Source organism: Alligator mississippiensis, chromosome 1 (assembly GCF_030867095.1).
Source record: "Alligator mississippiensis isolate rAllMis1 chromosome 1, rAllMis1, whole genome shotgun sequence".
In the NCBI taxonomy this organism is placed as follows: domain Eukaryota; kingdom Metazoa; phylum Chordata; order Crocodylia; family Alligatoridae; genus Alligator; species Alligator mississippiensis.
This window is the reverse complement of record NC_081824.1, coordinates 351,579,829-351,598,304: the sequence shown is the minus strand read 5'-3', so window position 1 is coordinate 351,598,304 and position 18,476 is coordinate 351,579,829. Positions and strand designations below refer to the sequence as shown.

Here is an 18,476-nt window from a genome sequence, read left to right as displayed (position 1 = left end):
AACCATTTTGGTTGAAATGAAAAATAAATAAATAAAACCTGAAGACAGGTGTTGGGGACCAGATCCTACTCCACTTTCTATACACTTAAGCAGCAAGTAAGATGTAGCAATTGTATTGATACCGAAGGATACCACTATTACATCTGCATGATGCTGTAGTGAATGATACCAGTATAGCAAAACTGCTGCAGTTTTAGCCCTGCATTATTTGGGGTACAAGTTAGGGCAATTTAGGTCACTTGTATCACTACAGCATCATGCAGGCTGAACATTTACATCATTTAAGCTGTTGTACATTCCTGAGCAGCAGCTTCCCCTCTCCTTTTAAAGCAGCTAAACCATAATTTGTCCAGATCCTTAATGTGATCTTATTCTACTTGCTTGAATCCACAAAAATAAGTTAATATAAAAGATGGTTGAGGTCCTCTTCTTTCTCACTGCTTTTGTGCGATTTAGGTCTCAGAACTATGATGAGAGTGTGCTCCAAAACAAAGATGCATTAATGCAAGGCTCAGCAACCTACAGACATCTGATTCAGCTTGTGGACATGGGGCTTTGGTAGTGGGAGGCTTCGGAAGCAGTCAACCTTGGAAAGAGGTAGCAGTAGCAGCAGTGGACCCTCTTCTGAGCCACCACAGGCAGAAGTGGTGGTAGCAGATGCACTCCCTGTGCCACTGTGGAAAAAAGCAGCAGCAGTGGCTGGGTCCTAGCATCCACCTACTTCTGATCTGAACTGAGTCATTCCAGCCTGCAGACTAAAAATGTTGCCGATCACAGCTTTAATGGATTCCCATGGACTGGAACATAGTGGAATGGGATTGCAGTTATGCACCTATAGGTGGAACAGGATCTGGCCCTTGGCATGTAAAATTTCAGCCTAAACAGTTGAAATTACAAGAAACAAACAAAGGCTCCTTTAATTAGAAGTGTTGGGTAACTGTAATATGTGGAGCCACCAGCCCCAACTACAATACTGCTTAAGACAGCAATCTTTACAATCTTACATAATGAACGTTGATTACATGGCTAAACAAAGATAAGTTGAACATCTAATATAAAGAGAGATATCAAATGTATTAAAATTTATACTCGATTTCTCAAAGAGGGCACAATGTGAAATCTTATGACATCTTGTCAGGAGAAATTGGTGCACAAAACACAGACCTTCCATTTATAAACCCCAGCTGCTTCGGAGCTAGATTCACAGGAAATTTAAAATAAAATGCTTTACATTTAAAGAAAATACTTTGCTACTTTGAAACTGCCCGATTATAGGGATAAGCAAAGGACAGTGTTTTTAGAGTGAAAAGGAGTTAAATGACAAAATCCTTTATTTAAGATAAACTTTTATTAAAACTAAGTATATAGAATACTATATCCCTTGCAAAGAGATTTAGACCCCGACCCCCCCCAGAAGTCCACGGATAGAAAAATGATATTCTTTAAGTACCATAACTTTCAGTCTATTACTGATTGCTCTCTAGAAAAGGAGTTATAACATTTTTAGTTAAAAGCTCCACTTTTTTTGGTTTATATATATAAATAAATTTTTAAGTCTCCTAAACTTTCAAGTCAGAAAAGAACTGAATATAATTGAAGTATTCACAAATATCCATGATATTGCATGTATACATGTATGTATGTATGTACGTATGTATGTATGTATGTATAAACAGCATACAAGTAAAACATTTTAATCTAGTAGAAAACATGCCTGGTGATAAACAAAGCAGTCTGAGGATGGGATGGGACTGTTCAGCTTAGAAAAGAGACTTCAGGGGGGAGATCTGGTGGCAGCCTACAAATATATCAGGGGAGGGCATCAGGGGCTAGGCAAACAACTATTCACCAAGGTGCCCCAGGGGAAAGCCAGGAGCAATGGTCAAAAACTCCTAGAAGAATGTTTCAGACCGTGCAGCAAAACCCCGTTTTCCTTTTTTGTTTTAAAATGCATTCTCTCCCCTTCCCCAACCATTTCTGACTTTTTCTCTCTCTCTCTATTCCCTATAAATAAGTATAAGTAAGCTAAGATGTAGGATAAGCTTTAACATTTTACTTTAGGTAGTAAGTTTTATTTTTCTCTCCCTTCTTTGCAAATAAGTTCCCTGCTATTTTGATATTGATACCCACTGTTTTATAAATGATAATTATAATGTTTGTACTGCTTTTATATTGTGTGATTACTGTTTTAGGCCTATATATGTAAGTTAGTGTAAGTCATGTCAAATTTCCAATTTGTATGCCAAGCCTCCATCTTGTGTCCTCTGCCCAGGCATCCCCTGTGTTACAATTGTATGATTCATGTACCCCTCCCATGTAAATTAGTTCCTGAATGAATGAGAGTGATTGGGAATGACTGAAATACAATGGTAGCAGGCCTCTACTGAATGGCCTGTAACGACCAGGCCATCACCTCACATTGATTCATCCAGGAACCATGGACCTCACCCAGGAACAGAGACAAGAATCCAGCATTTGAAAGACAAAAGACCCTGCAGAACTAGCAACTCTACCATTGTACCCCACCATTACAGACACCCGAAACTGCACATCCCTGCATGGAGCACACATGCTTAGTACACCGGGGCTGGCCCTTGCCTGGGCATGCCTCCTGTCACTAGGGTCACACAAGGTCTGCCCCTATAAAAAGGGGCAGTGAACACAGACCCAGTGGGATGCCCTCTCCATCTGGTCCAGCACCATGCTACACCACCTATCGACCCAGAGGTCCTGCAGGTGACCCCCCTCTGGACAACACCTACTGGACAACACCTATTGGGATGTGAAAAGTGGGGTCCCCCAGGGCTCGGTTCTGGGGCCTACACTGTTCAACATCTTCATCAGCGACTTGAACAAGGGGGTAGAAAACAAATTGTCCAAGTCTGCCAATGACACCAAGATGTGGGGAGAGGTAGGCACGCTCGAAGGGAGAGAGAGGCTGCAATTAGATTTAGACAGACTACAGAAGTGGGCGGATGGTAATAGCATGGGCTTCAACGTGGATAAAGTGCAGGGTGCTGCACCTGGGGAGAAGGAATCCACAGCATACATACAAGCTGGGGAGCTCCCCCCTTGAGAGCACAGAGGCGGAAAGGGATCTTGGGAGTCATTACTGACTCCAAGATGAACATTAGTCGCCAATGCCAGACCGCAGCCAGCAACGCCAACCGCACCTTGTTGTGCATCCAGATGCATCTCAAGCCAGGCCAGAGAGGCGATACTCCCCCTCTATGCGACACTGGTCCGGCCCAATTGGAGTACTGCGTTCAGTTCTGGGAACCGCACTTTAAGAAGGATGTGGCCTGCCTTGAGAGGGTTCAAAGGAGGGCCACCTGCTTGGTTGGAGGGCAACAGGGCAGGCCCTATGAGGAGAGGCTGAGGGACCTGAACCTGTTCAGCTTCAGCAAACAGAGGCTGAGGGGGGATTTGGTGGTTGCCTACAAACCCGTTAGGGGAGATCAGCAAATAGGAAGGGCTCTATTCCCCCCAGCACCTGGGGTGACAAGGAACAATGGCCAGAAGCTGCTGGTGAACAGGTTCAGGTTAGCGATTAGGAGGCACTATCTCACTGTTAGGGTGGCTAGGATCTGGAACCAACTTCCTAGGGAAGTGGTCCTCATTCCTACCTTGGGTAAATTCAAAAAGAGGTTGGATGAACACCTGTCTGGGGTCATGCAATCCCAGCGTGTGCTCCGGCCAGTGGTGGGGGGTCAGACTAGATGATCTATTTAGGTTCCTTCTGACCCCGAACTACTATGAAACTATGACAAGGACCCCTTTCCAGCCTGAATAGGTAGCTATCACTCCCTACCCCCTCTTCAACCAAGGACTTGGACTCTGCCTCTCTTCCCTACCTGGACTCCAATCCTTCCACTGAGTCTTTCTACTGCTGCCAGTGTGCGTGCACACGCACGCATGCGCCAATAACTTCATGCTGCTGTGTAGTGTGTTGTGTGTTTAATAAAACTGTTATTTGGACCCCTAAGTTGAGTTCTGCTTTACTGTGGTTTGGCCCTGCTCCAATCTCTGCTCCTCGCCCCTCTAACTTCTGTCTCATTTCTCCCTCTCCTGCTTCTGGCTCACTGCCACCTCCAACACCTGTCCTGAGCTCCTCTCTGCCTCCAAAACCCCTTGTTTCTTTGCCACTGTCTTATCCCCACTGCCTTTTCCTTTTCCCCTGAGCAATCAGGTTTCTGCCTCAGTTTCTTTCCTGGCGGTCTCCTCCTTGCCACCACTTATCTCCTCTCTTCCCCCCCACCGCTATATCTCAGCTGTCTGCCTGAGTTTCTAGCCCCAGTCTACCTTAAGTAAACCCAAGCCTCAGTTCCTCAGCCAGCTTCTCTGTAGTCCACCGGTTCTAATCCCAGTTCTGGCAACTTCACTCCCCACACTTTAATTCTCTCTCTCACCTAAACCTTCCCTCTGGGAAGGTATGTGTGTGTGCACACGCATACACACCTCACTGATTTGTGTGTTTGTATATGTGCAGTTGTGTCACACCTCCTGTCTAACAGCACAATATTGAGATCCTGAGAGTTGTCCTGACCCCACAGGGCAGCAACTGGATACAAGGAAAAATGTCTTCATGGTTCATGTGACCAGACTCTGGAATGATTTGACTCCAGCAGTCTTTCCTGCCCAGAGCAGGAGGGCTGGACCTGATGATCTCACAAGGTCCCTTCCAGCCCTAAACTTCTGTAAATCTGTGATGGAGCCAATGTAGGTACAATCTAAAATCAGAGTTACATTGTACATTCAACTTTCCCCCAGAGGAGAATACATGGTCACCTAGAGAATACATGGTCACCTAGTACTCAAACTATAAAATAATGTATTGTTATCTCTCTGCTTCACTTCCTTTTCTCCACATTAGGGAAGTTATATAGATAGGATTAATTTAGTTTGCCTTAACAATGTTCCACATGAATTTTCAAATGCAAAGATGCTCAGAAAGAAACCGATGCCTTTTACTTGGTGTTTCTTTTCTCTGCAATGTATACCACTTCCAAATTGCTTAGTTTACCTTAATAATGTGAATCAACTTTGACAGGAAGAAAAACATACTTACCAACAAAAATTTATTCCAAAGATCTAAAAATTTAAACCTTCCTGATAAGACTAAATTCCAATATGCTATTGCCATTTCTAGATCTGCAAGAAACAAAACACAACGTAAATATGACAGTGCTATATCTTTCATTTCAGTTTTCATTCATTTAATATATATTGCTATAAATTATCCAGAAATTGGGAATGAAAACAAGAGGAAAGATGTTTCATTTTACTTTTTCATTATGGTGTTAATAAGAATACTTAAGAATTAAGTGAATAGTTTGCCTTATTTAATTCTAAATTGAGACTCCCTACGAGAGCAGCATTACTAAGAGCTCAGGTTATATTCTCCAGAAAGAAGAATCATTGGTGTAGTGCACTGATATGAAAGAGGTTTGAACGTAAGTTACCACTGCTGCTTGTGGTCTCCTATTCTTGACCCTACAAAATGAAGGTTCTAAGCTAGTGTATAAAGTTGTAGAACACCAGGATAAAATCATAATGCTTGCAAACGAAACACATAGTCTTTGTGTAAAATTTCATATGCTTAAAAATGGTCATCAAACCAAATGCTGCCCTCTGAATAAATAACTGAAGCCTTTAGAGAAAGTGTTGACATATACTTAGCAGAAAGCCCCCATCTCCAATGACAACAAAGCAGAAAATATGACTTTTACATTTCAAACTTGATCGTGCCAGCAAAAGCAGTATTTGGTTTGAAGACAATAGACAAGTCTATCCCATTACGTAGGAAGGGAGGTAAAGGGGCAAAAAAGCCCCCTTGGCTGAACAAGGAACTCCAGGAGAGTCTGGAGGCAAAGAAAGAGATGGTGGCTGCTCCCTGCTTCCATTGCCTATACAAGGAGGAATATATCTCCCTGACGCGCTATTGCAGGAAATCAGTTAGATAGGCCAAGGCGGGGCTTGAGCTCAGGCTGGCTTCAACAATCAAAGGCAATAAAAAGTCTTTCAGGTATACAGTGGACAAAAGGAAAGCTCAGAGCAACATAGGGCCTCTGCAGGACAAATCAAGACAGTTGGCGGTTGATGCGGGGAAAAAAGCAGAGCTCTTCAATGAGTTCTTCGCTTCAGTATTTCTATGTGCCGACCAAGCCAATTCCCCCACCTCGATCATTGACGGATGTCCACAGGGCACCAGTCCGCCTATGGTTAGTTCTGAAATAGTTAAGGAACTCCTGGAGGAGCTGGATGGGTACAAGTCAGCAGGCCCGGATGACCTCCATCCACGGCTGCTGAAAGAACTGGCCAGTGTCATAGCTGAGCCGCTGGCACAGCTGTTCAAGCACTCGTGGTGCTCTGGCCATGTCCCTAAGGACTGGAGAAGGGCCAACATGGTGCCCATTTTCAAGAAAGGTAGAAGGGATGAGCCGGATAACTTTAGACCAGTCAGTCTTAGCTCTATTCCTGGGAAAATGCTAGAGAAAATAATCAAAGAACACATTTGTGCAGGCCCAGCAGGGGAAACGATGCTGAGGGGAAACCAGCATGGGTTTGTCACAGGTAGATCCTGCCTGACAAACCTTGTAGCCTTCTATGACCAGGTCACACACTGCCTGGATGCACGAGCCAAGGCTGATGTCATCTTCCTGAACTTTAGGAAAGCCTTCAACACAGTTTCGCACCCTATCCTCATTGGGAAGCTAGCAGACTGCGGAGTGGATGCCTACACGGTCAGGTGGGTGGCCAACTGGCTTAGGGACCACACCCAGAGAGTGGTGGTGATGGTTCCTTTTCGGCCTGGAGGGAAGTGGGCAGTGGGGTCCCACAGGGCTCGGCCCTTGGACCAATATTATTCAATATCTTCATCAGCGATTTGGACAATGGCGTGGAGAGCACCCTCTCCAAGTTTGCTGATGATACCAAGTTATGGGGCAAAGTCAGTACACCGGAGGGCAGGGAGCAGATTCAGGCTGACCTGGACAGGTTGGATCAGTAGGCAGAGAGAAATAGGATGCAATTTAATAAAGATAAATGTAAGGTACTCCACCTGGGAAGGAGGAACCCACAGCACACCTATATGTTAGGGAGTGTCCTTCTCAGCACCTTGGAGACAGAGAGGGATCTTGGAGTCATAATTGCCTCCAAGATGAACATGAGCCGGCAGCGTAACGAGGCCATTAACAAGGCCAATCGCACCTTGTCGTGCATTAGCAGACGCATGACTAATAAAACAAAGGAGGTGATGCTCCGCCTCTATGCGGCACTGGTCAGGCTGCAGTTGGAGTACCGTGTCCAGTTTTGGGCGCTGCACTTCAAGAGGGAAGCGGGGAATCTCGAGAGGGTCCAGAGGAGGGCCACTCGCATGATTAGTGGCCTTCGTGATAGACCCTACGGGGGGAAGGTTGAGACAGCTGAATCTCTTCAGCCTTCACAAGAGACGGCTGAGGGGAAATCTTGTGGCCGCCTATAAATTTATTAGGGGAGGTCAATGGGGAATAGGGGAAGCACTGTTAACTAAGGCGCCCCAGGGAGTGACTAGGAATAATGGGTGTAAACTAGTTGAGAGTGGATTTAGGTTAGATATTAGGAAGAAATTTTTCACAGTAAGGGTGGCCAGGATCTGGAATGGGCTTCCAAGAGAGGTGGTGCTATCACCTAGCTTGGAGGTCTTCAAGAGGAACCTAGATAGTCACCTGGCTGGGGTCATCTGACCTCAGTCCTCTTTCCTGCCAGGGGGTCAGACATGATGATCCATTTTGGTCCCTTCTGACTCTACAATCTATGACAATTTGTGTTTGAAAAGGAAATTTTAGATGCTACTAATGAGTTTGCTATATTATTAAAGCAGGTAGAATTTATGCATATTGCAAATCTACATTTACAAAGATATATTGAAGTTGCAACATAAAGCACACAAAGGCCAGGTGCTGAAAGAATTAGGGGTGTCTACACTTTTATTCTTCTCCCCTTGACTAGATGCACAATAAAACCTTACTATATCATAAACTGTGTTGTGCAGGATCTCTGCTTATTCAGTGTAACAGTGTTCAGGGAGAGAGGCAGCTGGGTTAGTGTTTCTTTTCATTCCCCTCAGTATTAACCCCAGTTTTATTGATCTGTAGTTTTACGGTACTTCCATATTGAAAAGTGTGCTGTTTGTATACACTACAGTTAATTATTAACACCAGTAACGTTGAATGAATAATAATAGTAATGGGAAGGTACTAATATAAATAATTTTATGGTTCATAAAATTCATTTGAATTGACTATTTTTTATCATGATCACTTAGGCTTATAATTATGAAAGGCCATTCTTTCCACAGCTGTATAGTTCTAACATTTAATACTATTAAATGCATCTTGAAGGAAAAGATTATTTTTTAGTAAGAGTTTTTAAATGAGAGAAAATACACCTCTTAAAGGCAGGAAAGAAAAACGCAAAAAATGGCCAAAGTATTTCAAAGGAAGTTAGAAAGTACAGCAGGGACAGGAAGATTTTGTGATTTAATATGGTTTATTCTGAGTTCCGTTTTAATTAATGTTATTGTGGGTGGGTGTGGAGGGATGTGGGGGGGATGCAGGTCAGTGCATGGGAAGGTGTGGGGGACTGTTGGTGTAGGGGCTGCTTATGAGGGGGTGGGTCCCCTGCCCCCCCAGCACATGGACTGCCCTGCCTGTAGGGTCCCAGCTCCCTCTCCTCCCTTCCCCCAGTCTCCAGCCTCCTGCTGGTTCCCCTGCTCATCTCCAGCCTTTGGAGGAGCAGGCGGCTGGAGACGAGCAGGGGAACATCTCCACCTTTCTCCAGGGGTTCGTTCGTCTCCAGCCCGCTACTTGTTCTCCAGCCTCCAGAGGACTGGAACAGAGCAGGAGACGAGCAGGAGACTGGAGACCAGCGGGGGAGTGATCAGGAGGCCGGAGATTATTCAGAAATTCCCCCAGTTGGCTCCAGGCTTCTGATCACTCCCCCTCTTGGCTCCTGCCCCTCCACCAGTCGCTCCCCCACCCAGCTCCAGCCTCCCACACTGCCCGCAGCTTACCAGCAGCAGCAGTGGTTGGGGCCACTCAGGGCCTTATGGCACAGTGTCCCGCCCCCCGCCCCCCCCCCCGGTGTGGCAGGGGGCAGCAGGGCTTGTCCCTGGCCCCCTGGCACCCGCTGCAGCTGCTGCCATCATACGGGTGCGGCCCAGATTGGCAGGGCACCATGTGCTGTCTGGAATCTCAGAGGTGCTGTGGCCATCACCCAGGGCTCAGCACTGCTCAGCCCCAAGGGCCCAGAGCTCTGAGAGCGCACAGCACCCTGCTAAGCTGGGTGCACCCATGCAATGTGGCAGGACAGATGCCAAGCAGCTGGGGCCGCCACGAAGCCCTGAGTGGCCCAGACTGCTGCTGCTACTGTCAGTGAGCATGGGGTGACTGGGGACGGGCAGGAGAGAGAGCAGGGGGTGGGGGAACAAATGTGGAATTGGGGGAACAAACGGGGAATGGAGCTGGGCCGGCCCTCCCTCATGGTCTCCTCCCCCCACTTCAGCCTCCCCAACTCCCTAGTTACCTGGCATGAAGCCAGGTCCAGGTCCCTGCAGCTTGCAACACTGCCTGCCCCGCACAGTGCAGGCAGTGTGCTTCAGCACTGCAGCAAGGGCCAGGCATAGAGATGCTCTGACTGGCTACCAGCCTCGAGGTACGGCCCTGCTTCTTTCCCCTGGGGTATTTTTTGATCCTTGGATATCCAGGGGTCTAATTTTGTCCCCATGCTGCAAATTAGCAGCACAGGGAACATTTGTTCTTGCGTATGCCTCTTGCAGCATCTCAAAGGGGGCTGAGACACTGCAAGAGGCACGTGTGCACTCATCTGGATGCGCCCTCTGAAATTAAACTTTTGTCTCAAACAGACACCAGTATCCTGCTGCACTTGCTGAGAAGATGCAGCATGGTCGTGTTGGGCAACAAATGAAGGTTGCTATACTGCTAGGTTTGGGAGGTACAAGTGGGTTACTTCCTTAACCAGGAGCAGCACAGCTGTATTCATACACTACTCCACCTAAGCTAACTCTTAAAAGAACTGATTTCCCTAGGTGAAGTGCCATAAGGATTATGTTGCTGCTGGTTCAAGAAGCAGCAGCTAACCTCCCAAAAAGGAAGCAGTACAGTAATATTTACAGAGCATCAGGACACTGATGTACAAGGACACAAGTCTACACTAAGGTCACTATGCTAATCAGAACTGGAAATGGTATAAATGAGAGGTGCACCGGTAGAGATTTTTGGGCTGATACTGGTGGCTGATTTTTAATGAGCCATATTGCCCGATGCTGATTTGATTGCCAATATGCTGCCCAGCAGCATGGAGAACAATGTCCGACCGGTAAGTTTGTTGTCAGGGAATGAAGGGGCATGGGGGCACTGGGGGGAGCAGGGGAGGCCAAGGCCCCCTGCAGTGAGCCAGGGTGGGGTGGGGCACAGGACTGAGCCACGGCTCATCTGGGGGGTAAGGGGAGCAGCTCACGCTGGTACACAGATGCCAGGACAGCATGGGAAGCGCGTGGCCCCTGGATCTGTGTGGGGCAAAGATGAGTTGGCCACTGAGGGCTACAGCTGGGGGTGGCGCTGGGCAGGGAGCTATGGCAAGTTTTTGGGGTGGCTACAACCCACCCCAAAACCCCCTGCAGCAGTGCCACCTGTCCTCCCAGCTCAGATCCCCCGCCAGGAAGAACCCAGTGCAGCCTCAGCAGCAGCCCACTTTTGCCCCGTGCACAGATCTAGGGGGGCACTCACCCCTCCTCCCAGGGTGCGCACAGCTGTGAGAGCTCCCCCCCTCCTGGCATCCCCCAGGTAAGCAGCTGTGGCACAAGATGGAGCCATGAGCAATGCAGCGCCTGCCTCTGCCCCAGCCTCATACCCTGCCCTCAATGCAGGGGGGCCTCAGTCTGACACCCACACAACCCTTCCTTCCCCCATGCCCTTTCCGCCATGACAGAGTTACCAGCCAGCCCATGCTGCTGGACTGCGCTGCAGTTGCACACATGCAGATGGCATTTATTGGCAACATTATTGGCCACCTCAGCCAAAAAAAAGCTGCTCGCCAATTATGTCAATTTTCCTTTTATCAGTGTCAATATGATATGGGATCGATGTATAAATTATTTCTAAGTCTAGAGGGCTTATGGCATATCTGGGACTGGGTTGTGGATTTTGCTCTGCAAAATTTGGTAATTTTAAAATGCATTGCAAAAATTTAAACTACCTCCATGTATAAAGCTCCCAACCTCAGATTAACATTAATTATTTCTCAGTCCTAATGTTGGAAAAAATTAAGCTTTTTGAACAGTGAGGTTAAATTTGCTAAGTTATAGTTGTCCAGGAATGTTAGCTTTGTTATCCTATGTATTCTTATATATTGCATTATATACATGTAATTATTATCAGCCTAACATGGGACTAAAAAATCCCAAACAATAATAATGTATATGGGACTTTTATTTTTTTTATACTGATTTTGCTCCACTATGAATTTGGACTTTCCTCATTTTCCTGATTTTTCAATAATGCACAATTACCATTTTACAAATTTAACTTCTACTCTCTCTCTCTTTTTTTTTTTTTTTTTAAGGATGGGAAAAGGAGAGAGAAAGGAGATCTGGAGCTTTTTGGGTACCTAGAGGCTCTGTTAGTAAAGCTAGTAAACTACCTAAACTGAATCTAGCTACAATTTTGACTGTACTAGTAAAATAAACTACTGGGCATTATTAACCCTGTTTCAGTGTATTACATAAAAACTCAGAGACTGCACTTCAAATATGAAAAAAAAAAAATGGATATTTTACATGCTATTGAACTTTAAAAAAACCAAATAATATTCTTTAAGACTTTAAGAAGAGTCACTGCATTGTACAACTTTGCAGTTTCAGGACTCATTTTTAGTTAGAAAACTTGGGGGAAAAGTGTCATACCCATATAAGTCAAAATTGACTGAACTGATTTTTCGAAAAAAACTTTTAGGGAATTCATCTTTTGGCTGAAAACTCAATGATGGAAAAATTAAGCTGAAAAAAAGATTCATTAGGTAAAGTTATGAGTAACCAAGAAGTGGGGGCTGGAATGGAATTTGGACTTGACTTTAATAACTGCAATTGCCAGCCTTTTTTTCCCCATCACAACCTATTCATTACCTGTTAACATGATTAAGGATGACCTCCATATTTCTGCAAACTGTTGGAACTATCCTCTCACTTCTAGACATGACCCTTACTGAGATTACAAACTGCTCAGGGCAGAAATTGCCTTTGTTCTATATTTGTACAAGGCCCAGCACATGACTGGGGACCTATTTAATTTGGAATTTCACAGAAATCTTGAAATCTGCAGTTGCCCACAAAAATCAACCGGGAAAAAAAAGTAGCAAAAATAAAATGCTGCCCCCCCGCCCAGTGGGAGCAAGCGGTCCTCACTGCCTCACAGCCCGCCAGGGAAGGAAAGATGCCAGCTGGCAGGGTGGCACAAAGGGCAGCCAGCAGCCAATATGGCAGCTGCCCCCTTGTGCCTACCCTGCCAGGCCTTCTACTAATCAATTGCAAGGAGCGGGGCCTCCATGAAATGCCTGTAAAAATCAGTTTTTCATGCCATGACTAAACCATGACAATTCTTTTGTTTGGCCATTAATTATTTGGCACCTACACACTACTAAACCTGTATTTTGTCGCAGTGAGTTAAAAACCTCCTTTTGCAGTAGGTATGTATAACAGCTACAATAGATGGAGATCTCTTACAAAGTATTTGAGCAAGTCTTAAATTGCAGATATTTTCTATTTTGCCTATGTATTTTGTGATGTAAATTAAGATTTAGTGTCAAAGAAAATGCCATATATATTCAAATATAAGAAAACCTTGAATATAAGACAAGTCCCCAGTAATTAGATTTGATACATGGAAAAATTATAAATGTTATAAATTTTCCAGGTATACAATCTAATTATTTGAAATTTGCCTTGAATTCATCCCCTCCAGCAGGGAAAATTAATCTGCGGGATCATATAGACTCTTGCCCTCCTTAACTTCTACCCCCTGCAGTCTCTTCCCTGCTCCCCCACCCTTCTGCCCTTCCTTACGGTTACACCTTGCTCTCTCTGAAGAGATGGAAGTGAGGGGCAAATTTGAAAACACTGACCTTGGAAAAAAAACAAAACATACCTATAATAATTTACATATAGGCAAATTACTATGGGTACCCACAGATGTAGTTCATCCAGAATTTATACATTTTACCTTTTCCTAAAACTGCTGCAAGTTTCAGCAGATTTACTCCATAAATGCACTTTTAGGTAGCACTTTTGTATACCTTATATATAGTACAAACTATGCATACTATTAATCCAAAACCAAGAGGCTCATAATTGACCATTTAGGTCACTGGGCTGGACCCCAACAAACCCAAAAGCATTTCATGCCCTGGTGACCCCACAGCTCACCACTGCTCAGTATATGCATGTATTCTAGATAACCAATTGTGGGCTAATTAGCCCTCCATTCATGACTAGAACTGGGTGTTTTTGTCATGACTACTACCTAGGATCCTCCAAAACTGTATATGCAGATGAGAAGCAGGGCAACTTGGTCCAGCTCCACATCATGGAGGGCAGGGCCACACTAATCATATGTGACAGGCTGGGAGAAGGGGTGACAGAAGAATTCTGGGTGAGCTGTTTGGGGTCCCTAATGACTCTGAAACTCATACTAAACTGGGGCCTATTCACAAAAGTTAAAATACAAAATACTAATGCTAACTGCATAGTACAAGAGGATGCAAGTTCATGGCTAGGCCATCTGAGATGAAATAATGCAGTATCCCTTCCAGTTTATCTTACTATATTCATGATGATTTCACGTAAGCTCCTAGTTGTCCAGTATGTAACCATGTGAAATGTCTATCCTCGATTAATTAGTATGGTAAATATTTATTTCGCAATTAACTTTTTTTTTTTTTTTTAAATGTACAGAGTCATTCTCCACATGTGACCAATGCCTCTTCCTGATTTATTTCTGTTTTGGCTAGTGGTTCCCCTTGATTCTCCAAGGACACTCCCCCCAAAACCCTTGCATTTTTCCTGGTTGTTAGTCAATTTCTTGATGTGTTCCAAACTTAGTGGAAATGGATAGCCTCTTGTCATTGAGGAAGGTAATTCATTCAAATTGGAACTTTATGATAATCAATAACGAGCAGTTTGATTAACAGGGTTTTCCTGTCAATTACTGCTTGGGACTTTCTTGATTTATACAACTGTAAGAATGCTTTGAAGATGCTGGACTAAGGGTATAAGAATAACGAGTCCAATACAAAGGACAATAAAAAGTCCTTCTACAGATGCATAGCAAGCAAAAGGAAGGCACAGAGTAGCATAGGGCCCCTGCAGGACAAATTAGGGCAGTTGGTGACAGACAAAGGGAAAAAAAAGCAGAGCTCTTCAATGAGTTCACTTCAGCATTCCTAAGTACTTGCCAAGACAATTCGCTGAACTTGAACACAGATAGATGTTTGGGAGGCACTAGACCACCAACAGTTAGTGCTGACTTAGTGAAGGAGCACTTGGAGGGGCTGGATGGGTACAAGTCAGCAGGCCCGGATGACCTCCATCCACAGGTAGTGAAGGAATTGGCCAGTGTTACAGCTGAGCCATTGGCACGGCTGTTTGAGCACTTATGGTGCTCTGGCCAGGTCCTCGAGGACTGGAAAAGGGCCAACGTGGTGCCCATTTTTAAGAAGGGGAGGAGAGATGAGCCAGGTAACTTTAGGCCAGTCAGTCTTACCTCTATCCTCAGGAAAATGCTGGAAAAAAATCATTAAAGAGCTCATTTGTGAAGGCCCAGCAGGGGAAATGATGCTGAAGGGAAGCCAGCATGGGTTCGTCACAGGTAGATCCTCTCTGACAAGCCTTATAGCTTTTTATGACCAGGTCACACACTGCTTAGATGCAGGAGCTGAGGCAGATGTAATTTCCCTGGACTTTAAGATCTAGACAGGTTGGATCAATGGGCAGAACACAACAGGATGCAATTTAACAAAGACAAATCAAAGGTACTCCACCTAGGAAGGACTCCCCCCCAGCATACCTATAGGTTGAGGGATGACTCCTCAGCAGCAGAGCAGCTGAAAGGGATCTCGGAGTCACAGCTGAACATGGAGTCATAGTTGACTCCAAGATGAACATGAGCCGGCAGTGTAACAAAGCCATCAACAAAGCCAATCGCACCTTGTCGTGCATTAGCAGATGCATGACCAACAGAGGGAGGGAGGTGATGCTCCCCATCTATGCAGCATTGGTCAGGCCACAGTTAGAGTACCGTGTCCAGTTTTGGGAGCTGCACTTCAAGAGGGATGCAGAGAATCTGGAGAGGGTTCAGAGGAGGGCCACTCGTATTATTAGTGGCCTCCATGCACGACCCTAAGAGGGGAGGTTGAGGGATCTGGATCTCTTCAGCCTTCACAAGAGACGGCTAAGGGGTGACCTTGCAGCCACCTATAAATTTATCAAGGGAGGACAACAGAGATGTGTTACTCCTATGGGTGCCCTGGTAAACAACTAGAAATAAAGGGTACAAACTAGTGGAGAGCAGATTCAGGTTAGACATTAGGAAGACATTTTTCACAGTAAGGGTGGCCAGAATCTGGAAGGGGCTGCCAAGGGAGGTGGTACTCTCACCTAACTTGGAAGTCTTCAAAGAGGAGGCTAGATAGACACCTGGCTGGGGTCATATGACTTCAGTGCTTTCCTGCCTGGGGCGGGGGGTCGGACACGATGATCCTTCGTGGTCCCTTCTGACTACTATCTATGAATCTATGAAGTGAAAACAGCTAACAGCACGTGCTTCAAGAGTGAGAAATCTCTCCGACACCAACTGCTGCTGAGCCCCAGCTATCTCAAGAAGCTGGAAGAAACAGACAGCCTCTTGTTGCCTGTCTGGTGAGAAATCATCGCCTTATAGTTAATTACTGGACTTTGCTTTGGTTTGGACTCACTTGACTTTGAATACTTGTTGTAAATAAAGTCTTTGTCACTCAAACAAGGTGCTGTGTCAATCCACAGGCTCGTCTGGAATCCTAGGTTTTTATTTGCTAACAGCCCCATTTGGTATTGTTGGCCAGACATTTAAGGCTAGTGAAGAAACAGAAATTACTGGGAATGGAAAAGAAAGTTGCAGCTCAGTTGTGGAAGGGAAGAGGAAATAAAAATGTGTAGAATGTAGTGGCTCACCATGACTTGAAAGAGTCAACACTGAGGGGGGGATTGTGCACAATGGGCATTACCATACATCTTATTCAGATGGGCAAGCATACTGATGGCGGAACCTAATATAGGTCATGAGTTTTAGTCGTGCTCATTACTATCTGCATTTAATCAGATTCATAGTTGGCTTCCATTATTAAGAATATACTGCTTTTGGCAACAGTTTACTAATAGACAATGGATTTATTGAGGCTTGCTTGTATACAAACATAAGATGAGGGGCTTCCCCTCACCATACTGATCAGAGGAAAACACCTCATCTTCTATTTGAGTAAATATGGTAATCCTTAGAAATGCACATTATTCAGGCACAAAAGCATTTTCATAAAAAAGAACAAAAAAAACTTTCTATATACATATATATTTGTAGCAAAAATGTGCTTTCCATCTTATATTTGAAGGTCTAGTTTGTAAAACCTAGAATGGATATGTATAGGTATACCTACATGAGTCTTTGATTAGGATACAAAACAACTGTTCTTATGGTTAACAAACTACAGTCTTAAGGTATAAAGACTGTCAGGAAACATCTAAGTGATTAAGTTGTCAACAAAAAAATCCCCACAAAATGAAGATCAACTCTTGTTTTTGATTCTGTGCTTAAAATGTATATTTTCCACATTAAGAAATAAATCCTAATTGTTTGAACATCTGCCTGAAGACAAATATTGTCACAAACAATATTTTTAATGATCTATTTTCTACTTTGAAGACATATTTTAGAATTTTATTAATGAGAACAACAACTGTATAGCTTGGTTGCACCAGCAAAATACCATAATTTACAAATGCAGTTGTATCTAAAAAACTCCCTGATTATCACAAACCAATCACTATATTTCAGGCTAATTTCATATTATAGATAAGATATTGGTTGCAGCCAGCTATCTCCTCTCTAACGAAAAGGACGGCAATGGATGGTGTCCTACGACCACTGATGCACACAATGGAATCAAGACATTCAAATAACAGAGCGCTTTTGATGCTCTTTTAGCTACCATGCCTGGCCTTATAAGCTGTAACTTTCAGACATTTAGCAGCTGATTAAACACATTCTTAAAATGCAAATTCTCTTATGTAGCTCTCAGTGCAAAAGAGTTACCACTTTAAAAAAAGACATATGTTTTTAATCAGTGTTAACCTCTATCAAATGCTGCAAAACTATACAACACCAGATACAATTATAGCTTGATGTGATTTTTCAGGTACAATCAGGTTGTGAACAGTGTCCACGTGTCTTCTGTTTTACAGGCACTCAAGTATAAATGTACCTGTCACACTTTCTGGGACAGCTATTCAAAACAGCAGAAAACAAAACTACTCAAAAAGTAACATTATAAAAATAAACCTTACTATACTTTTCACTAATTATAACAGCAACTCACAATGAGATAGGGGGTGGGATGTAGGCTATGACATTTTCTACTATTTATAAAAGGCCATCTAAATGTTTTAAATAATCTCATTGGTCTGGCCTCCCCTTCCTGAATCAACACAATTTAAGTGGGAAGGGAAAGAGTTCTGCACTGCTCTGAACAACTGAGCTAATGGGCTCTTTTTGGAGTTATTTCCACACCCTTCCTGACTAGAAGAGCAACGCAACAAAGGCTGACATATATATTAAAAATGCAATACTCAAATATCAGTATTTTCTTGGTGTTTCCCATCCACACATCTCAAAGTACTTTGCCAAATGTGAGCACACACCATTATCGAATGGTCACAAACTTCTCCAAAACCATTTCAGACTGGACATAAGGAAGAACTTCTTTACTGTCCAAGCCCCCAAGGTTTGGAATAGACTGCTCCCGGAGGTGGTTCAAGCACCTACTTTGAACGCCTTCAAGAGACATTTGGATGTTTATCTTGCTGGGATCCTATAATCACTGCTGACTTCCTGCCCCTGGGGCAGGGGGCTAGATGCAATGATCTTCTGAGGTCCCTTCCAGCCCTGGTGTCTATGAATCCCTATTTTAAGGACTAAACACTTATTTGCAGCCAGTGGAGAGATTTCCACTAATTTCAGTTGTCATTGCATTAGACTCTTACAGAAGAGGAAAAAAGAAAGAGATGCAAAAACTATGCATCTTTTCAGGAAATCAAGACACCAGAGGAGATACAAAATATACAGAACAGCAAGAAATTGACATATGCTACTCTGACAATTTTCTACTTCTGCTAAAGT

The 18,476-nt window shown here is 44.2% G+C and overlaps 1 protein-coding gene across 2 annotated transcripts in view; it reads right to left on the bottom strand.

Annotated features, from left to right (window-relative positions):
• DCUN1D2 (defective in cullin neddylation 1 domain containing 2) overlaps positions 1-18,476 on the bottom strand; it is a 37,648-nt gene that overhangs the window by 6,253 nt on the left and 12,919 nt on the right. For both annotated transcript variants that reach the window (XM_006272469.4, XM_006272470.4), the window contains exon 5: positions 5,069-5,151. In XM_006272469.4, coding sequence (XP_006272531.1) covers positions 5,069-5,151 — 83 coding nt within the window. The remainder of the gene's footprint in view (positions 1-5,068; positions 5,152-18,476) is intronic.